Here is a 19,035-nt window from a genome sequence, read left to right on the forward strand (position 1 = left end):
CACGATGACGGAGAGGGCGGGCTTGGTGTGAGAAAAACTATCACACATGCCATCGTCGTCCCCCATATCCAGGAGATAGCCCGGTCCGTTTAAAACTCGCCTGATGCCCCAGACAAGTGGCTCGGATACTGGTGGTCGGTTCGGTCTGTTTTTTGTCTGCCCGGATGCTACCCTAAACGGCATCTCTCTCATCATTACATCACGAACTCAATCAGCTCCCTATAGTGGACCGTCGCTCCTCTACTCTCGACCACAGACATACAGAGATACATCCCACACACATCCAAACGGAACATCATGTCGCGATTCAAGCAATGGGTCGAGAAGATCGAGGTGGAGAGCGAGCCCGGGTTGACCAACACCCAGTTGATGTTGACCAACCATGACTTACGGCCAGGTGAGAAGACTACCGGCCGGCGAAATCTCCTCGAGACGCCTCTGCCCACAGGAGGATAACATGGCTGACCGTGTGAAATTGGATGATTTCGTGGGATACAGTTGAACCCGAACGTCGTCAATGGAGGTGGTGGAACTTTATTGCTTTCTGGGTTGCCGACTCGTTGAACATCGTGAGTGTTGTCTGGTGGTATCGTGTAGCGTGCCGATGATATCACTAACCAGTTCGTCTGCAGAACACTTGGATGATCTCGTCCTCAATGATCGTCGACGGTCTCTCCTGGTGGCAGTCGTGGATCTGCGTCTGGGTGGGATATTTTATTGCGGCCTGTTTCGTCTGCTTGACCGGACGCATCGGTGCCGTCTATCACATTTCTTTCCCCGTCGTCTGCCGATCGACCTTTGGGATCTGGGGGTCATTCTGGCCGGTGTTTAACCGCGCCGCCATGGCGGTCATCTGGTACGGAGTGCAGGGATACATTGGAGGTACGTCTTGCTCCTCTGGCTAGGATACTAGAGGATTCTTGAACACTGACACTGACATCACAGGCCAATGCGTCACCTTGATGATCCGCGCCATCTGGCCCAGCTACAACAACATCCCCAACTCCATCCCCGCCAGCTCGGGAGTAACGACGCGCGACTTTGTCAGCTTCTTTCTCTTCTGGCTTCTCTCGCTGCCCGCCCTCTGGTTCCCCGTCCACAAGATCCGCCATCTGTTCACGGTGAAGGCAGTCTACTCCCCCATTGCCGCCATCGCCTTCTTCGCCTGGGCCATCTCCCGGGCCCACGGTCTCGGTCCCATCGTGCACCAGTCCCACACGGTGCACGGTAGCACCCTGGCCTGGGCGGTGATCAAATCGATCATGAGCTGCCTGGGCAACTTCGCTACGCTGATTGTCAATGACCCGGACTTTTCGCGGTTCTCCAAAACGCCCAAGGATGCGCTGTGGTCGCAGCTGTTCACCATTCCGATCGGCTTCGGCATCACCTCCTTCATCGGTATCATTGCCTCTTCTTCCTCGACGGTCATCTTCGGCGAGACCGTCTGGAACCCGCTGGACCTCCTGGGCAAGTTCCTAGAAGGCGCCAGCTCCGCCGAGCGGTTCGGCATCTTCGTCATCTCCACCGGATTCGCCCTCGCCCAGCTGGGAACGAACATCTCCGCCAACTCCGTCTCCGCGGGGACGGACATGACCGCTCTCCTCCCGCGGTACCTGACCATCCGCCGGGGTAGTTACATCTGCGCGGCGGTTGGCCTGGCCATGTGTCCGGTACGTCTCCTTTAGACTTATCCCCTACCACAGACTAACTAACCCTCTACAGTGGAACCTTGTATCATCATCGAACCAATTCACAACATACCTCTCCGCCTATTCGATCTTCCTGTCCTCCATCGCAGGCCCGATGATCTGCGACTACTACATCGTCCGCAAGGGCTACCTGCAGCTCAAGGACCTGTACAGCGCGCGCCCGGGCTCGCCATACCGCCACTTCTTCGGCTTCTCCTGGCAAGCCTACGCTTCGTATATTTCCGGCATTCTCGTCAACATCGTCGGCTTTGCCGGTGCCGTCGGACGCACGGTCCCCGTGGGCGCGCAGTACATCTACAACATCAACTACTTCTCCGGGATTATCGTGTCCATGGTGATGTACTACATCCTGACCCGTCTGTTCCCTGTCGCCGCGACGAGCGACACCTGGAACGAGGTCGACGTGGACGTGGACGGGCTGTCTGTCGCGGACGGCGTGGAGGTGGAGCCGTACACTTCGTACGAGGTGCCGGAGCCGGTGAAATCGGACTCCTCGTCCGAGCACAAGGGGCCGAAAGCCGGTTCGGCGGCGGTATATTGATTTTGGGTGTATGTTCATTGTAATTTAGGGGCTGTAGATGCCATGATAGAGCAGGACATGCTACGAGAAATGACATTTGCATTTTTATATCACAGCGTCGTCTCATTTAATCAATTAGGTTTAACGGGTCGTGTAGCCGCCGTTGGCAAAGATGGTCTGCCCGGTGATCCAGGCTCCGTCAGTACACAGGAACTTGACGATCGGCGCGATATCCTCCACCATGGTCAGACGGCCGCCCATGCCGTTGGCCTTGTGGAATTCGACAGCCTCGGGAGACTCCTGGGGATAGAAGAAGGCTGTTGCTGTTAGTATTTTCTTTCCCTATACACATGTTCGGGAATGACGTACGGGTATCCATAGGACCAGGGGCGATGTTGTTGACGCTGACGCGACGAGACTGCAGCTCCTTGCAGACGCCACTTTATCGAAGATTAGCCGACATCACCATCCAGTCATGGGCAGAAATACCGAGTGAAGTGCTCGACGGGCGCCTTGCTGCCCGCATACGAGGTATAGAACCCAGTGAACGCGCCCAGCAGCGCGGTGACGGTGCTGATGATCTTTCCGCCGTCCGTGATGTGCGCGGCGGCCTCTTTCAGAATGAAGAAGGCAGCCTTGGAGTTGATCCTGCAGTTGGTCAGCACAGGCACCGCAATCGGAGACGTAGGCAGGCAGGCATACGCAAACATGGAGTCGTATTCAGCCTCGCTGATCTCAGTAATGGGCTTCTTGAGCACCTTGCCCACCGTGTTGACCACGATGTCGACGTGCCCAAAGTCGCGGATGGTCTCCTGGAACAGCTTGGTGACGGCCGCGGCCGAGGTCAGGTCGCCGTCGTAGAAGGCGATCTTGATGGAGGGGTATTTCTGCTTCAGCTCGGCCTCGAGCTTGGAAGCGTCGGCCTTGCTGCTGGAGGCGTGGTAGTGCAGCGCGAGATTGGCGCCGACGGAGGCCAGCTCGCGGGCGATCTGGGCGCCGAGGTTCTTTGCGCCTCCGGTGATGAGGGCGGTTTTTCCGGAGAGGGACATGTTGATCGATAAGTAAGAAGAGAGGTGTAGGGAGTTTGGCAATAGATAGAGAATGTGCAATGGATAGAGAAGATGAAGGAGTTGAGTCCCAGGGTGGTTGGGGGTGCTTTATACCTAGGGTCTGCCCGGAATTCAGCTCGCCAGCTGAAGGCTGAGGACCCGATGTATCATGGTGGGTTCCGATGAGCTTAAACCGACTGGTTCATGAGATCGGGACGAGTTTAGTATGCGTTATCCCAAATAGGAACTGCGTACCCACCGCAGCTCGCAGTGCATCCGGAGAACTCCACGCGTTGCATCATATATCCACGTCCGCTGGTTATTGGGCCACCACCACAAACTCAATGCGATGTCGCATCCACCCATGTTGCAGTCGACGCCGTCGCTCAAAGTTTGAAGTGTCGTAACTCCGTGACTCTATTTCCGCTACGAAGCGCCCAGAAAGTGCCCCGGATTCGGGTCCGGCAGCGGCTGCCCCGGAACAAACGTAGCGCCAGGGAAATACAGCACGGAGCCGTGTAGGAAGGCGGCGTTACGGTCGATCCAGACCACAATGCGCCGGAGCAGCCCATTAAGCCCGAGCGACGGGAGCCCGCCGCGCAGGGCGACGGCCCGCACGAGGCCCTCCATATGCACGCGGTAGTTGTCCATATTCCCGAACATGGCCTCGTAGCTGGCCATTTTGGCGATCGCGCCCAGGAGCGCGTCGCTGACGGCGCAGGGCTGCTGCTGGCCCGCGAGCGCATGGTTGATGGCGCGGACGGCCTCCCACCGCAGATTGAGCAGGTTCAGTCGGTGCTCCGTCGAATTCGTCTGCACCGATGCATAATGCGAGGCGGAGAGCAGCAGGATGACGAGGAAGAGTGCGGGCTCGGTCATCACCAGCGGGAACCAGCGCGATCGTAGGAGGCCGCGGTTGCCCGGCTGGTCGAGCTCGGGGATGTCAACCGCCATGCTCATTAGGTCTTGAGAGTCCCGTCAACGGTGACTTGTTCGATGCAGGCTGCGGGCGGTTGTTGGTGGGTTACTTACAGTGGTCCACGAACAGGGGCATGTACGGCCGCCATGCGACGGGATACGATCGGAAAGGATCCACGCGTAGTCCTCCTAGCTGAGGTGGGATGGTCAACGATGGGAGCATTTCCTCGTGCTGTGCTTCAGCTACTGGTAGCTGGGTGGCAAGACACTCCGCTCCGAGGCACAGGGACTGCGCGTCCTCTCTCCGAGTCGTCTTGCGATTGTCGAATTGCTGCCATTGACGGCGCGTCAGGTGGGAGCGGATCTCCGGCTCCTTGGCGAGCTGGAGGGCATCTTTGGGCTCTTTGACATTGATAAACACAAAGTCGTTGCCCATTGTTCATGAATTTATTGACAGCGTGGGTTCGTGTATCAGTCAAAGAGGTGTACGCCAATGCTGCAGTTGAGATGCCCTCCCGACGGTTAGAGATAGAGCAGAGAAGGGAAGAGATATCTCCGCCGAGTCAGCCAAGCTCAATTCAAGACAAGGGATCAGGTTATTTGATGTCTGGAATATAGGTTGGAAACGAATGAAGCATTTTTGATCCATTCGAGATGCTCAGCTCAGAGCTGACTAAGACGGTGTTAGTGAGGCCTCAGGCCAAATACATCTCGACTTCGTCGCGACCACTACAACCAAGACTCCTCTTCTACTACTCCATAGTCCATCCGCATGGGAAGTTTCACCTGCCACATACTATCGGGATGCATACAACCCTACAGGCATGGTGATTATGTGCCAAGGTCTAGAACCCAAGCGACTCCCCTCTCAACCAAAGATCGACGACGAGACAAATCGCTTCTCCTTGGCTCATAAAGCCTCATATGAAATGCTCTATCAGAACCAATCCCCGCGAGCATACATCACGAATCACTTCAAAGCAGCTCAGCCGTGAGTCACAATATAGATCGAAAGGACCAACGGTTTCCCTTTTGGGTCCCCGACAACGAGGCGGAGTCACGACAGGCGGCATCCAGAGCCGAGGTGACGCCAAATCGTCACCTCCTACGTCTAGGCCTCTGCCATCTGCCACCATAGGCCAGGAATGCACAGAAAGCCAGTCTGAAGTCCAACCAGATCGGCATCGGGTATCACTTGTTCTGAACGCGGTTCCACTGCGGCTCCACTTGGATCGCATATAAGATCTCAGATCGACCACAAGTTCCTCAATACTCGGGCAAACTTTTCATTCTCTCATTCATCCGTTCAATTCTCGAGGAAGACAGCTACTGCGTATCTTAACATTGCAGTACCTTGTGCATCTCTGTCCAAACTGCTACAATGGCTTCCAGCGGGGCCCTTCCTCAGACCCTGAAATTCGCCACCGACATCAAGATTGGCGAGTTTTCGAAGCAATACGCGTTGTTTGCGAAGCAAAAACGCGAGATTATCCGGGCTGCTGAAAACGCGCCCGATCTACGATCCAAGGCCCAGATCCTACTGGAGGGTATCACCCAACTCAAGGGAAACCCCAACGATGCCTTGGATCAGGAAGATATGGACTTGGACCACTCCGCAGACAATCGGAGCGCTGTCGCAAATGGCAGTGAGAGAGCAGTCTATGTCAATATCCGGCGCTTCCTCATGCAGAGCCAATTCGACCCGTCAGTGTCAGATCACGCCCTGAGGGGTTGGATTGCAGAGTTGGAACAGGAACTGCAGTACTTGCAGACGAGACATGATCATGCGGCTTTCTACAACAAACTTGTCACAGAATGTCTGGAGAACTACGAGGGCGACTACCCAACACAGGCCACTCAAGACGTCAATAGCGATGGCGTCGACTCCTTCGAGTCCGTAGGGCGAGCAGAGATGCAAGAACAACGCTCGACATGGGAATCGCTGGTCTTCCAAGCCGATTCCACCGACGAGACTACGCTCCGTGGGTATCTCGACCGCTTATTCTTGGCAAGCTCTTTATCGAAACAGGCGCTGAAGGAGATGCGGGAGAAAATCAAGGCCTTCGGTTCGGAGCTGTTGACGAAAGAGGCTGCGCTCGGTGTCCACGACCTCAAATGGCTCGGCAGTACACTATTGGGAACAGATCTTCTCACAAAAGAGAAGGCTGCTATTTTGAAGGATTTCATGCAGAGTGACGCGGTGGCTCGAGAAGTTATCGATGTACTCAATATGCGCCTTGCGACCCTCGCATCGTGGAGCTGGCCGGCGGAGGGCATTCCCGTGGAAATGCGCCGCCAGCTCAATGGGAAATACCGGGTGTTCATGGACGAGGATATCCTCGATGCTCTGCTGCTGCATTATATTGGACTCAAGTGGTCGGTAACGTTCAAAGATGCCTTTGACGATTTCCTTATATCCCGTGCGTGGAAGTCGTCGCACCAGTACATTTCCAAGCGGGAGAAAGCCCGCCGTCAATACTTCCTGGAGAAGCCAGCACGTGCAGCGAACTCTGTCAATGAACACCGATTCGATACATATCGATCAGACTACTTCATGACACAATTGCCCAAGTCTGTGGAAGACGGCGCGCCAGACTATGACGGCGACTCCACAGCAGACTCACGATCTACAGGCAACGCAGCGAAAAGTGCCCTCGATACCAAACACTCCCTCCTTCATCTCCTGATCACAGAATCGATCATCCACAACACCCTCCACGGACAGTTCACTGCCCTACGTTCAGACTTCAAGTGGTTTGGTCCATCCCTCTCACACACCACAATCCTCACCGTGCTGGAATACTTTGGTGTCCCGAAGGCGTGGCTCGATTTCTTCAAAACCTTCCTCGAGGCGCCCGTCAAGTTCGTCCAGGACGGCCCCAACGCTACAGTGCGCACCCGGCGCCGCGGCGTGCCCATGAGCCACGCGCTCTCGACCTGCCTGGGCGAAGCCGTGCTGTTCTGCATGGACTATGCAGTCAACCAGCACACCAACGGCGCGCACCTCTACCGTCTCCACGACGATTTCTGGTTCTGGGGCCCTGAAGCAACATGCATCGCAGCGTGGGACGCCATGAAGACCTTCACGAAGGTGACAGGCCTCGAGTTCAACGAGGAGAAGACCGGGTCCGTCCGTCTGGCGAGCACGCCCGATGAAGCGACCCGCGGAGACACCTACACCCCGCAGGAGCTCGTCGCCCCCGACGAGTCCAAGCCGCACGCGGACGCCCCCAACCTTCTCCCCGCAGGCGCCATCCGCTGGGGCTTCCTCAAGCTCGACGCGCAGGAAGGCCGGTTCATCATCGACCAGAGCCAAGTGGACGAGCACATCGCCGAGCTGCAGCGGCAGCTCGCGGCGTGCAAGAGCGTGTTCTCGTGGGTCAAGGCGTGGAACAGCTACTTTGGCCGGTTCTTCGTCAACAACTTCGCCAAGCCGGCCATGTGTTTTGGCCGCTCGCACATCGACATGGCCATCGCCACGCTCAACCGCATCGAGCGCCGTCTCTTCCCAGACAGCCCCGGCGGCGTCACCGGCCACCTGCGCGCGATGATCGCCGACCGGTTCGGCGTGCACGACCTCCCCGACGCCTTCTTCTACTTCCCCGTCGAGCTGGGCAGCCTCGAGCTGCTGAACCCGTACGTGTCGCTGTTCGCGATGCGCGAGGACATCAAGCAGACGCCGCGCGGGCGGCTCCGCAAGGCCTTTGTCGCCGACTCCGCGGCGCACCAGGCGGCCAAGGAGCGGTTCGAGAAGCACGGGCCTGTCGAGGCGTCGGCGGCTGTCGACGCACTGGGCGGGTCGGACGACGGGACGACCTTCATGTCGTTAGAGGAGTTCACCAAGCACGCGGAGGAGTTCAGCCCGCATCTCCTGGCTGCGTACAGGGATCTGACCCGCGTGCCTGCCGAGGCCAGCACCAGCCAGACGCCGGCATTGTGCCAGCACCAAAGCCTGCTGCGGGACTGGCTGGCCAGCAGCGGCGCCTCGAGCGGCCCGATCGCGGCGCACTGGCGCGGTATGAAGCCGTACTGGCGGTGGATCGCGGAGCTGTACCAGGAGGGGATGGTGAGGAAATACGGGGGTCTGGCGGCTGTGAGTCGGGAGCTGATGCCTATGGGGGTTGTGCAGACGCTGAAGCAGGGCAAGTTCCGGTGGCAGGGATGATTATAACCGTCTTATTTGATACCCACGAGAGACAGGCTCTCTCTATCTGTTGTACATGAGCATTAAGTGCATTAAGTATTGGCATGGAATGAAATCACAATGATGATCACTGTCTGTACGTCGCCTCGAACGCATCCAGCAGTCGTCGTAACCGGGCCTTCTCAGCCTCGCCGCCGAAAATCGCATCGACCGCCTTCTGACACATGTTCAGAATGTCCACGCGGGTGAGGTGGAAATGCTCCGCAGCGAGGAGATACTCGTTAGACACGGGACTGCAAAAGAAGCCGACGTCGTCGGTCTGCACGCATTAGCCTCACCTACCACCACAACCAACCAGCACAAAGGGCACTTACACACAAAACCACCGGACAATGCTCATGCCTCCAGTACCCGAAATGGTGATCGAGGAACCCGCCATCGAACATCTTCGCATGGACATTGCACGAGATGCACAGCTCCAGCCCGAGCTTCCGCCGCGCAATCTCCCGTTTCACATCCTCCGGCACATGGATGACATGTCCCAGGCGATCCGGCCGGAAGTCCAGCAGGGTGCTCAGCTCCGTTTGCCCCGGCGGGGCGGGCACCTCGGCAAAATGCAGCGTGACGCGCAGCCCATGCGCCCTGGCCTTGTCGAAGGCGGGCCGGAACGTCGCGACGTCGCCCTTGGTGGGGTTCCCGCAGAGGTCGATGGCGACGACGCCGCGCGGCCTGTGGGCGAGGGCGAGGTCGACGACGGCGAGCGCGTCGGCGGCCGAGTGGTGGCCGCGGTCGATGGCGAGGATGAGGTAGACGGCGAGCTGGGGGTGGGCGGCGCGGAAGGCGGCGATGGCGTCCAGCACGGTGAGGAGATATTCCTCGCTGGTGAAGGTGGCCGCGGGCGAGGCGCGCGGGATGGTGCGCAGCTCCAGGTAGCAGACGCCGTCGGCGAGGAAGTCCTGCAGCACGGCGCGGGTGGCGTAGGCGACGCTGTCGAGGTCGTCGCAGAGCTGGTAGATGGATTGGTTGAAGACGGAGAAGAAGCTGCGTCGGTTGGTTGGGTTAGTTGGTTGCAGCGACGGGGGTAGAGTAGGGGGGTCGCACGTCTGCAGCGAGTAGTCCACTTTGCCGGGGGGCATCAGCACCAGCGGATCCTCGACGTTAAAGTCTGGATTCTGTGCTTTTTTCTTGCGCCAGATCTCGTGCAGACATTGGCGGCTGATGCTGCCGCTAAGATGGGCGTGCAGCTATCCACGGTTAGTGATCTATCTATCCTTCTTCCGGGTCTGGTTGTAGATGAGGGGTAGACTTACCTCGACTTTCGGTAGTGCTTTGGTAAACTGCGCATCCACGGGCCTGGTGACGTCCATAATGGGTCTATCTTGGGGGATCTAGTGGACTGGTAGTGGGTTCTATGTGGTGGTTGTGTCTAGGAGGGGGTTAAGTGGGAGACGGAGAAGTGGTTGTTATCTGTTTGTCGTGGCAGAGCAGGTGACCTCATTGCTTTATCTGATGACCTTGTTCAACAAGCACTACATATCAAACACGAACCATGTTATACACAGAATGAAGTAAGGCGACTGATACCAGCATTTCGATTGCGCAAATGGTTGCGGCGTGGTGTCAACAGATATATATTCTCGGACATGAGGCTATCCAGATACTATCAGCGATGTGTGAAACCCGCTGTCTTTGCTAATAGTATTGTATCTGAACATGTCTAACCTACACCTGGTAAAACCACCGACAAGTAATTTCTTACAATAGACCATTCCACCTCTAGTACATGCTCCAAAAAGCTAGATACCTTGTCAACTATGCCGTCCCGTTGAAACATCTCCAGCGGGATACTACCATTCGCGACATGTCACAAAATGTCTTTATCCAAAGTATAAGTAGAAACACGGGATGGGTTTTGATTCTGGAGGATACACTGCGACCCTGGATTATTGCGATCCATATCCGAACAGTGCGGAGTAGCAGAGCCGAACACCTTGCCATACCGATGTCGCAAAACGTCCTCCCGTCCATATTGACGGACGCTCGCTTGCTTTCTACGCGGCGGACGGTGCGACTGTTGGCATCTTCCGCCATTAGAGTGAAGTCCATGGCCGATTGGCCGGCTGGAGGTGATATATGCTCATTCTCACGCAACGGAAGCGCGGAAATCCATCCCATACAGACACCTGACTTGATGCACGCGCATAATTCATTACCATTGCCGATGCCGTCCTGTGATCTCCGCACTGAGGACAGCTCGACGCAACCTAGCGGCTCAGTTAGCTTTTGTGGTTGTTTCGTGTAGATTAAGGCTGTGCGATCCAGAGAACGATCTTATGAAAAGTGGAGCAAAGACCGGCAGATGCGAGGCCGTCTGGAGTAAGGCAGATTTACGGAGTAGTACTCCGTAGTTAGACTGGGTGTCGGCCAATACCGCACCAACGGGGCCTCCGAGTGTGCCGTTGTCTCAGACGGCATCTGGTTTGGAGTCGAGTGCGTACAGCGTAGGCTCTGTAGCGTGGCGGAGGTCCAAAGTATATCAGCCGGTTCAATTTCAATTCTGTTAGAAGCGAATAAGCATGAGAATGATGAATCAGATGAGCGTGCCAATTCAAACGTAGTCCAAATGATCCGGCCAGGGAAGAGTCCGGAATGAATACTTGGTTCTATATCTTGGTCAGGCTGCTCTGAGCTGGACCAGTTGGAGTCAATTCGAGCCAAATGGGCTCTAGATTAATTCTCCAACGGTGCACAACAAGGCCCCGGTTTGGCGCAAGGGAACTAGAGCAGAATTGACCCGAGTAAGCGAGTGTAGCGAGAATGCATTAGCGAGACTGCCAGCCAAGGGATTAGTGCACGGCTGGCTCGAATAATGGGATGGCAACGGCACCGAAAGAAGGCCGGCAGTGCATTAGTATCTGCCTAGTCCACCGTCGAAGGATTCCAGAAAGCGTCGATGGGGCTCCCGGGGGGGCTATTTTTAGCCGCTGCCTCGCATTGAAACAAGAACGGATCCTTCCCTGAAATTGATGGATGGAGTAGCGCAGGCGATTCGAATCACCGCCGCCGTTTTTAATCTCCTTCGCACCATACAATCGAATTGGTTAGTTGCGAATACGGGTGTGGCGCCAGCCGGTCCGGACCGAGAGATAGGTATGTTGAAGCAGAAGACAATGCGACAATTGTGCTTCTATCGAGTGTATAGAGCGATGTCCATGGGCGCTGTCTGATGAGAGACAGATTCCAAGAATAGCATATGGATAGTAGGAGTAGAACTACCTACTCCACCGACAGATTCTTCCTCGTGCGGCTGTGAACTCCGCATGGGCGGATTGTGGAGTGGGCCTTTGCCCTATGCCATGCCATGGATCAGAAACAAGGGTCTCCGAGAGCGCGACAAAAATCTTACGGACGTGGAGAACCAGGGTGTATCGTGTAAGCCATCGGCGTATACCGAAAGTCAGTCCAGTGTATTACTGGTAGAAGGAAGACAGCCGTCTGTTGTTCGGTTGTAGGAGGATGTAACACGCGGGCATCCGGATAGAATCCCACATCGACTGCAGAGGAGCTGAACTGAGTCAAGCGGGTCGCAGACAGGCACACCACACGCCGGGTCTTCTTTGCGACCAGTCAATGCAACATGGACACCGACATGGACCTGAATCCGACCAGCCCTCTGCAATATAGGCTGCATTCACGCATGTCTGCCGCAGGCCCGATTTAGCACGAATGACGACAGCGTGTCAAGGGCAAAGAAAAGAGCCTGAATGCATGGTTCAAGAACAGGCAAACGGCTGAGAGGAAAAACAAAGAATGAGGCGATGATGATCACGAGGCTGGGGGCAGTTAATATCTGCAAGCCTCACTGTGAAAGAAGCGCAACTATTGACTCTCCCCAAGCCACAACACGTTGTTTGGCGGAGCGATACGCCAACTGTCAGAATCCCCGCTGGATCGCTGCATTGTCACTGCGATGGACCGAATGGACTGACCGGATGACACCATGCAGCGTGCGCTGAACGAGCCAGGGGGGTTATTGGAGGGGAGATAGGGGCTGAAGCATCGAAGACGCATCGAAGGAGGAGAGGAGGCTCTGCGTCGTCTGTGGCATGACATTCATCTAGTTGTCTCTGGTATTGCTATACTACTCCGTAAAGTGGTGGTGATATTCATATTCTCCTTACAAATGCCCTCACTCTCTTTCAGGTGGATCCTGTACTACATACCTACTATCTTGCTCCAGCCATTATAAATACACATTCTTTTTTTCCCCCGTTAAGTCTCAGAAATTGGCTAGGCAGACATTATCTATTTGTGTCACCATCGCTAAGAAGTACCTGGTAATCGACAGAAATTCTGATACGGGCGGCAGACAGGCCAAAAAAGCAGCAGAAAAAGCATAAAAATGATGAGACCAGGATTCCGATCATGACGAGGACCCCGGCTCAGGAGGCGCAACGTTCCATCCAGTTGGGATCAAACGCCGTCAGGTAATACCTATTAATTAATTACAAACGTTGTGCTTCCCGTCCTCGCGTTTCGGAAATGATTGCGAGTAGGCGCAGATACGTGTGCGACATCATCTCTGGTGAAAGGAAAAGGGAAAAGAGGGGTTTCTCGCTTTGTCGGTTGATCTCCTGAAGATCCAAATCACCAGACGAACCCGTTCCCTAGGGCTTGGATACTACCTAGTAGGGAGGGAGCTTCTCGAAAGGCTTCTAAGAGGCCAAAATTTTCCTAGCCCCAACCCTCCATGCGAACGGCCCCCGACTCGATACGATAGGGTTAGGCTGCTGGGGAGACTACTGGGGGATACCTTCCCCTAGTAGTTACCTTAGGTACCAGTACTAGGTACCCTTTGGGTAAACGCTCGGCGTTCTAGAGACGACGTGATGGTAAGGCAGGTATTATTGAATTGGGTGGTATGGTGTAAACGCTGGTGTGGTAATGACGAAATACGGATGGGAAGATTACCACCGTCGTACACCGACCCGACGCTAATGCAGTTGCTGTGGAAGTTCCTAACCACACTGGCGGGAAACGATAAAGAACAAGTGTACCTAGTACCTAGTAGGTAGTTATGTCAGGTATCTTATGGAGCAGTTGAGTCTCCTGTTCCCAATACCCACTGCAGTGTGGATTTTCTTCTTTTCTTTGTCTACTTGGGTATCTGACCTACCTGATAATACCTCCTATCAATACAGTGGGCTGATTTGTCTGTTGCGTGCTACCCTAGTGATGACGTCACAACATATCTCCCCGAGGATTAGTTAAATATGCGCTCGTCAGAGACCGAAAATAGCGACCACGGGAATGTCTGTGGGCTGAATGATGTCTATGTCGACACAGAAAGCGTGTTTATCCTTTACTCGTCAACCAAGGGATTTCCTCTACCAATCCTAATCTTGGACAGGAGGAAGAGGGGTAGACGGCGAAGTAGTGGAGGATGGGAAAAATAGAGAGAAAAAAAAAAGATGATTGATTCAGTAAGAAATACCACTCACCTGGAAATCACCCACGGAATGGGGGACAGTCTCCCTCTCTGTGTGATCGTAGCAAGGTCTCGGCTGCAAGATCCTGGGCAGCAGCGAAACCCGCGATGGGAAAAGGCTTGGAAGCTGTCAAGAGTGGGCCACCGTTTGGTGTAGCCCCACGAGGCCGAGGCAAACATGCCAATGATGACGCTCGCTTGTAATCTCCTGCGAACTGGAGCTGTCTCCGCCTTGCCGTGCTGAATAAGCTGCCAACCGTCGGCCTTGCCGGCTCTAGCGCCAGTTCCCTACCAGAGAATCCGCTCCATACTACAGAACCACCGGTGGTGAGCGAGTTCCTTCGTGGACGACCGTCCTCGACAGAGTCGACTTCCTGTTAGGGAGGCAAGCGTCGACGCCGACAATCCCAGCCCTCCATTGCCCCGAATCTCATGTCAACAAATCCTACCTTGATCCTCCTGCATTCACTCGGTAAACACGGCAGCGCCCGACATCCGATTGTGCCGGCACGAATGAGAAACAGGACCGTTGGTCACAGGTTCCCAGAGAGCGATGCTTCATATGTCCGCATTGGGTAATCCCCTGCGCAAAGCGATTCGACGATACCCCAGGAAAACACCTCGGATTGGCAGCCCTTCCCCTCCTAAACCCCCCGTGGACCTCCAGGATAATCAGTCTGACCGGGGGGAGGGTCTGATCCCTCGAAACACAGCCTTGGAAGCGGTCAGGACTCACAAAGCAAGCACGCAAGGCGGCCACACCCTAAAATCCCTCCGATTATCGCCATCGTTCTCGGCTGCAGAGGAGGGGTAATCCAACGGGCTCTTTACCTCTGTAGGCATCTCCTCTGCGTTATGCATGTACTCCCCTGTACGTGCGCCTGTACGTGCTCCAAGGGGCTCTCATGTACCCTGTACCGTAGCAACCCACCGTCGCCCCGTGACGACCAGGGGTGCCTACGACTTGACTCAAGTACCTCATCACACTTTATCACATCTCTGGACGCACGGAACTTATGATACCCAGCTTCTTCACATCCCGGACCTGGCAACAGTTGCATTGCGTCATGGTCAAGTATGAAGCACAATGAGGAAACCCCCTGCCTGGTTTTTAGCCTACAGAAGATCCCGCCACAGCCGCGATATCACCAGCGTACGTGCACGGATCGGGTGGAGTAAAGATAGGCTCTGAGGAGACCTACGAGATAACTAGTCCGCTGCGTTGACGATTCAGATTGCCCAGCGCCTGCCAACACACGTGCGCACCCGAGGCTACCCTGGTCGCCGACGTTTTGGATTCAAAACCTGCGGCCGTCCTGATGAATCCCGGATGCGCCAGGTCATCCGGATCCCACATGGGCCTGCCATTGGAGGGGCCGGCTTACCCTTAGCCGAAAGAGGCTAACGGGTGCAGAAGGAATTGAGACATTAAGTTCAGCAACTATAGTTAATCTGATCATGTCGTGGTTGCTCCATGGAAGGGTGAGAGAACCTTCGATTCAGCAATGAGTATGTGGCGGTGTGAGGATCGCATCCGAGGCTGCGAGCACGAAGCCTGGCCCCTCCGACTTGCAGGATAGAGAGCACATGGACGAGAACGAGATTACCTAGGTAGGTAGGTATACAAACGTCAAGGTTGTTAGTTTTCTCATTGGTTGGTATTGTGAGCGGTTTATCGCACGCTTCCCATGGCAAGGCGCGTGCTTAGTAAGATCCTGATTTGTCGCAACATACGACGGCGATGATGAGGGACATTCATTGGCCCCCTGAGAGCGATTCGCCTCATTGTCAAGAAATGGGGGAGCTGAACACACGAGGATAGATCGTGTCTGGATGATAAGAGGACGATGGCATCGCCAACTCAGCAAGCAAGGCTCAGCTGGATGCGGGGTCGGGGTGAGGCCCCGCAGTCGTTGGATGGTTGCCTTTTCGGTGTCGCGATGTATTGTACCGCCCATGTCGAGGAGCGCATTATTGCTCCGGACTCGTGCTCTTTCTGGAATTCGTCAGAATCAGCATGGAGGAGCGACTAACTACCCAGTAGGTATCTAGTCCGTCCCGCAGCCCCTCCCCGCAGAGTACAGTGGACGCCGGAGGGGTGTTAGTCTAAAATTACGGTGACATCCAGCCGACTGGGCTACGAAAGCCAAGGACCGCGACGCGATCACTGGACTCATAGGGCAGAGAAAAAGAAACGAACTGGAGGATTGGCTTGCGGTAGTCCACATTCCGTTCTTCGTCATCGTCATGGGCCAACCGTGCAAATCCCAATCAACCGTCCCGCCCAATGAATGAATGACATGGGAAGAAGACGGTTTCCTGACCGCTCTTCTAACCGGACAGTAATAAACAGCATCACCGTCATTGTCGGTTCAACCCGTGTGACATGGGGATGTTGTCCAACCCTTTAGGTTTGTGTCTGGATAGTTGAGTGGATTTGGGGGTTGTCCGTGGGAGCCTGGTGAGGGGATTGTAGTGCATTGTATGCACTAGCGGTTCCTGTAATTCTGTACGGAGTGATGCGCGGTACCTCCTGGTACTTTACTGAAAGAAACATCCCTACCCCCCCTGATTGAGAGGTGCCGTGGGTACTAGTCAAGTCCTATGGTAGGTTAGGTACGTTCATGCTGGCGGGTAGAATGAAGTAAGAAGAACAGAGACGCCATGGATATCATATGTCTTTGCAGTCAGTTCAAGGAGTGCCCCATGGATCCCTCCGGGAGGTTGACTTTGAGCCATCCGCAAAGGATCTGCCGACTAGTGTTTAAGATCATGGTTTCATCATTCTTACCGCTCCATTCTCGTGCCGATCTTACCACCCCGGCCCCCTTTTCGCACCGCCTCGGCCGATGTCACTGCCACTCCCCAGCCTCAGTCCTCCCTAGCGACAGACTCGGATTCTTTATTGTAATCTCAATACTCGGCAGAGAGTCTCCCCCGCGTTCAACATTGGAATGACTCAATCCACGCTAAGAAATTCTGTTCTCCCGCTTACTGTCAAGCTCTCCAACGATAACCAGGCATTCGCCCTTGGTTTGAGGTTGAAATGTGTAGTACCCAGTCCGAGTCACCTGGTGTCCACAACGGAGTACATCCCTTGTAACTACTAGTTACCTAGTAACCACCTAGTATGGATGGGCGAACCTGAGGCTATGCGTCGCGAGGTCAGAGAACCACCCATCTCCACCATGATGTCGACTAGTCGGTTCGCGATTTTCTCCCGTCCCTACGTGGGGTGTTGGCTCCAGGTAGAATCCCGCTTCCGTCATGACTTCCCCTCTTTACGATCATGACTATTTCTTTTTTTTCTTTTTCTTTTCCCGTCCCTTTATCTCGAACAAAGACTCCAGTCATTGGTGTTTTCCAGTCGCTCGTATCAGGTGACCTATAGTCGGACATCAATCAAAGCTCTCTCTCATTGGGCCAACTGGCAGTCAGACGAGGGATGCGAGGCAGAGGGATCGGTGATAGGCGCCGTAGAGTTCCCCATCGACAGGGATAGGGGAGCAAGATCATCATGTCCGAGTTGAAACTGAGGGAGCAATAAAGAATGAAGGGAAAAATTCTAGGAAACTCGAAGATCCACCGTATCTGCTTTTTCCCCAGGAAGACCACTCTGTCGGGGCGAGAGAAACCTAAGGAAGAAAAAAATGAAAATCTGTAACGTGGAACACGAAATATTGTGGGTAACGGGTTGGGAATGAGATGAAGGCGGAACAATAGTGGCCTTTGGATCGACTGGAGGCATGCTGCGGATGCGCTGAACATCAAACATCACACGGTCACCCGCAATGAGCAGAACGAGCTTAGGTAGGACTATGAATCTGTTACAGATTCAGGGGATTCTGGAATAATAATGATGTGGACAGTGGGCAGTTGTATCCACCAGTTTCGCATCTATAGAGGTAATAGAAGTCAGTACCGAGTCGGTAGGTGGCGTGAGATCCATCCCCCTTTCCCCCCCTTTCTCTTCCCCGTCAATTTCGTCTCCCAATGCGCACAATTCTGAAACACTCTGTCGTACAGGCTGCGAGATTGACGGTGACATCTGGTAAGGGATGATCGTCCAATCGAAAGGAGCCCGTAGGATTTTCCTGCCATTGTGCACAGTTGGATGATCGGGGACGGGCAAATGGCGATCCAGCGTCGGCATCCATGTCTGTGACTCCGCGGCTCTTGCCCAACTCTGTCCAGGGGGGTCTTGATCCAATGAACTGCAGATGAGGTTGTCGCGGTATTCGCTGGCACAGGAGATCATGATGGGAGGTGACTCTGGCAAAGGCGGGAATGAAGAAATCAGGCCATTCGAGCATCTCATCATCAGAACCAGGAAGTACAGGTATTATCCAGTCGAATTCATAACTACGTAGAGATTCAACCTGGCCATTGGTTAACCATTCTGTGTAGGCGGTGTTCGGTATGCAGTAAATAATTAATAGGTTGTAGGGAAAGAAATGAATGAATGACTGCCCAGCGACAACGGCCCGGTTTGATTAGACTACTACATACCTACCCAAATTGTCATCCCTTTCCTGACCTCGCTAGTATATAGATCGAAGGCTTCCGCCCTTGCCCTTCCGGTTTCCCTCCATCATAACTATCGTGGATTTTCTTTCATTTCTTTTCGTTTGATCTCCAGATTCTTCAAACGGCTTTTTTCTGACTCTACCTACCTATCCCTATCCTCAGTCTCATTGCTGTTAGATCATCATTACATACATACTCTGGCCAGACTGTGGTACACATACTGTGGTACCACCTTAATCAGAGACAGCAGCACTTCGTTTTCGTATCCCCTCTGTTCTCTGTGAGCATTGTGACGGAACCGCACTCGTACCCGTTACGAGACCGAAATACACCGTCTGTGTCTTGATACGGTATAGGTACGTTGAAACGGCCGTACCCACTCCAGCAGCTTCTTTCATTCTTCCATTCTTTTCCAATAATTATTATTATTGAAACATTTCTTCGAATTTCGAGCCTTCCAAAAATCCTTCTTCTGCCCCAAGACCATCTTCTCTTGTCCGACCTGTTTTCATTCTTTCCCCTTTTCTTCATCCTCGACGTGGACGTTCGTCAAAAATCACACCATAATTCCACCTCCCAACCCTCAATCGCCATCCATCTTCCTCTACCTTATTCATCACCGGAACACGGAATCTGCCCGCAACCTCCGTCTCTCCTCTACACTTCTCACCCACGCAAAT

At 54.4% G+C, this 19,035-nt stretch overlaps 5 protein-coding genes across 5 annotated transcripts; 2 read left to right on the forward strand and 3 right to left on the reverse strand.

The window, feature by feature from the left end:
* Positions 1–297: 297 nt before the first annotated feature.
* On the forward strand, positions 298–2,250 carry ATEG_00521 (nucleobase cation symporter-1 family protein; the record flags this gene model as incomplete). The annotated part of the gene is made up of 5 exons (XM_001210607.1): positions 298–397; positions 499–569; positions 633–882; positions 946–1,670; positions 1,723–2,250. 5 exons carry the CDS (start codon positions 298–300, stop codon positions 2,248–2,250), a joined length of 1,674 nt encoding a protein of 557 aa, XP_001210607.1.
* A 120-nt stretch (positions 2,251–2,370) lies between these two features.
* On the reverse strand, positions 2,371–3,278 carry ATEG_00522 (uncharacterized protein; the record flags this gene model as incomplete). Its single annotated transcript, XM_001210608.1, has 4 exons — positions 2,371–2,546; positions 2,599–2,669; positions 2,719–2,877; positions 2,932–3,278. 4 exons carry the CDS (start codon positions 3,276–3,278, stop codon positions 2,371–2,373), a joined length of 753 nt encoding a protein of 250 aa, XP_001210608.1.
* A 426-nt stretch (positions 3,279–3,704) lies between these two features.
* Positions 3,705–4,632, reverse strand: ATEG_00523 (uncharacterized protein; the record flags this gene model as incomplete). The annotated part of the gene is made up of 2 exons (XM_001210609.1): positions 3,705–4,243; positions 4,311–4,632. 2 exons carry the CDS (start codon positions 4,630–4,632, stop codon positions 3,705–3,707), a joined length of 861 nt encoding a protein of 286 aa, XP_001210609.1.
* Positions 4,633–5,577: 945 nt separating this feature from the next.
* ATEG_00524 (uncharacterized protein) lies at positions 5,578–8,361 on the forward strand (the record flags this gene model as incomplete). The annotated part of the gene is made up of 1 exon (XM_001210610.1): positions 5,578–8,361. The coding sequence occupies one exon, from the start codon at positions 5,578–5,580 to the stop codon at positions 8,359–8,361; it is 2,784 nt and encodes a 927-aa protein (XP_001210610.1).
* A 106-nt stretch (positions 8,362–8,467) lies between these two features.
* On the reverse strand, positions 8,468–9,707 carry ATEG_00525 (putative adenosine deaminase; the record flags this gene model as incomplete). The annotated part of the gene is made up of 3 exons (XM_001210611.1): positions 8,468–8,659; positions 8,715–9,584; positions 9,651–9,707. The coding sequence occupies 3 exons, from the start codon at positions 9,705–9,707 to the stop codon at positions 8,468–8,470; spliced, it is 1,119 nt and encodes a 372-aa protein (XP_001210611.1).
* Positions 9,708–19,035: the final 9,328 nt, after the last annotated feature.

Source organism: Aspergillus terreus, genomic scaffold (assembly GCF_000149615.1).
Source record: "Aspergillus terreus NIH2624 scaffold_1 genomic scaffold, whole genome shotgun sequence".
Taxonomy (NCBI): domain Eukaryota; kingdom Fungi; phylum Ascomycota; class Eurotiomycetes; order Eurotiales; family Aspergillaceae; genus Aspergillus; species Aspergillus terreus.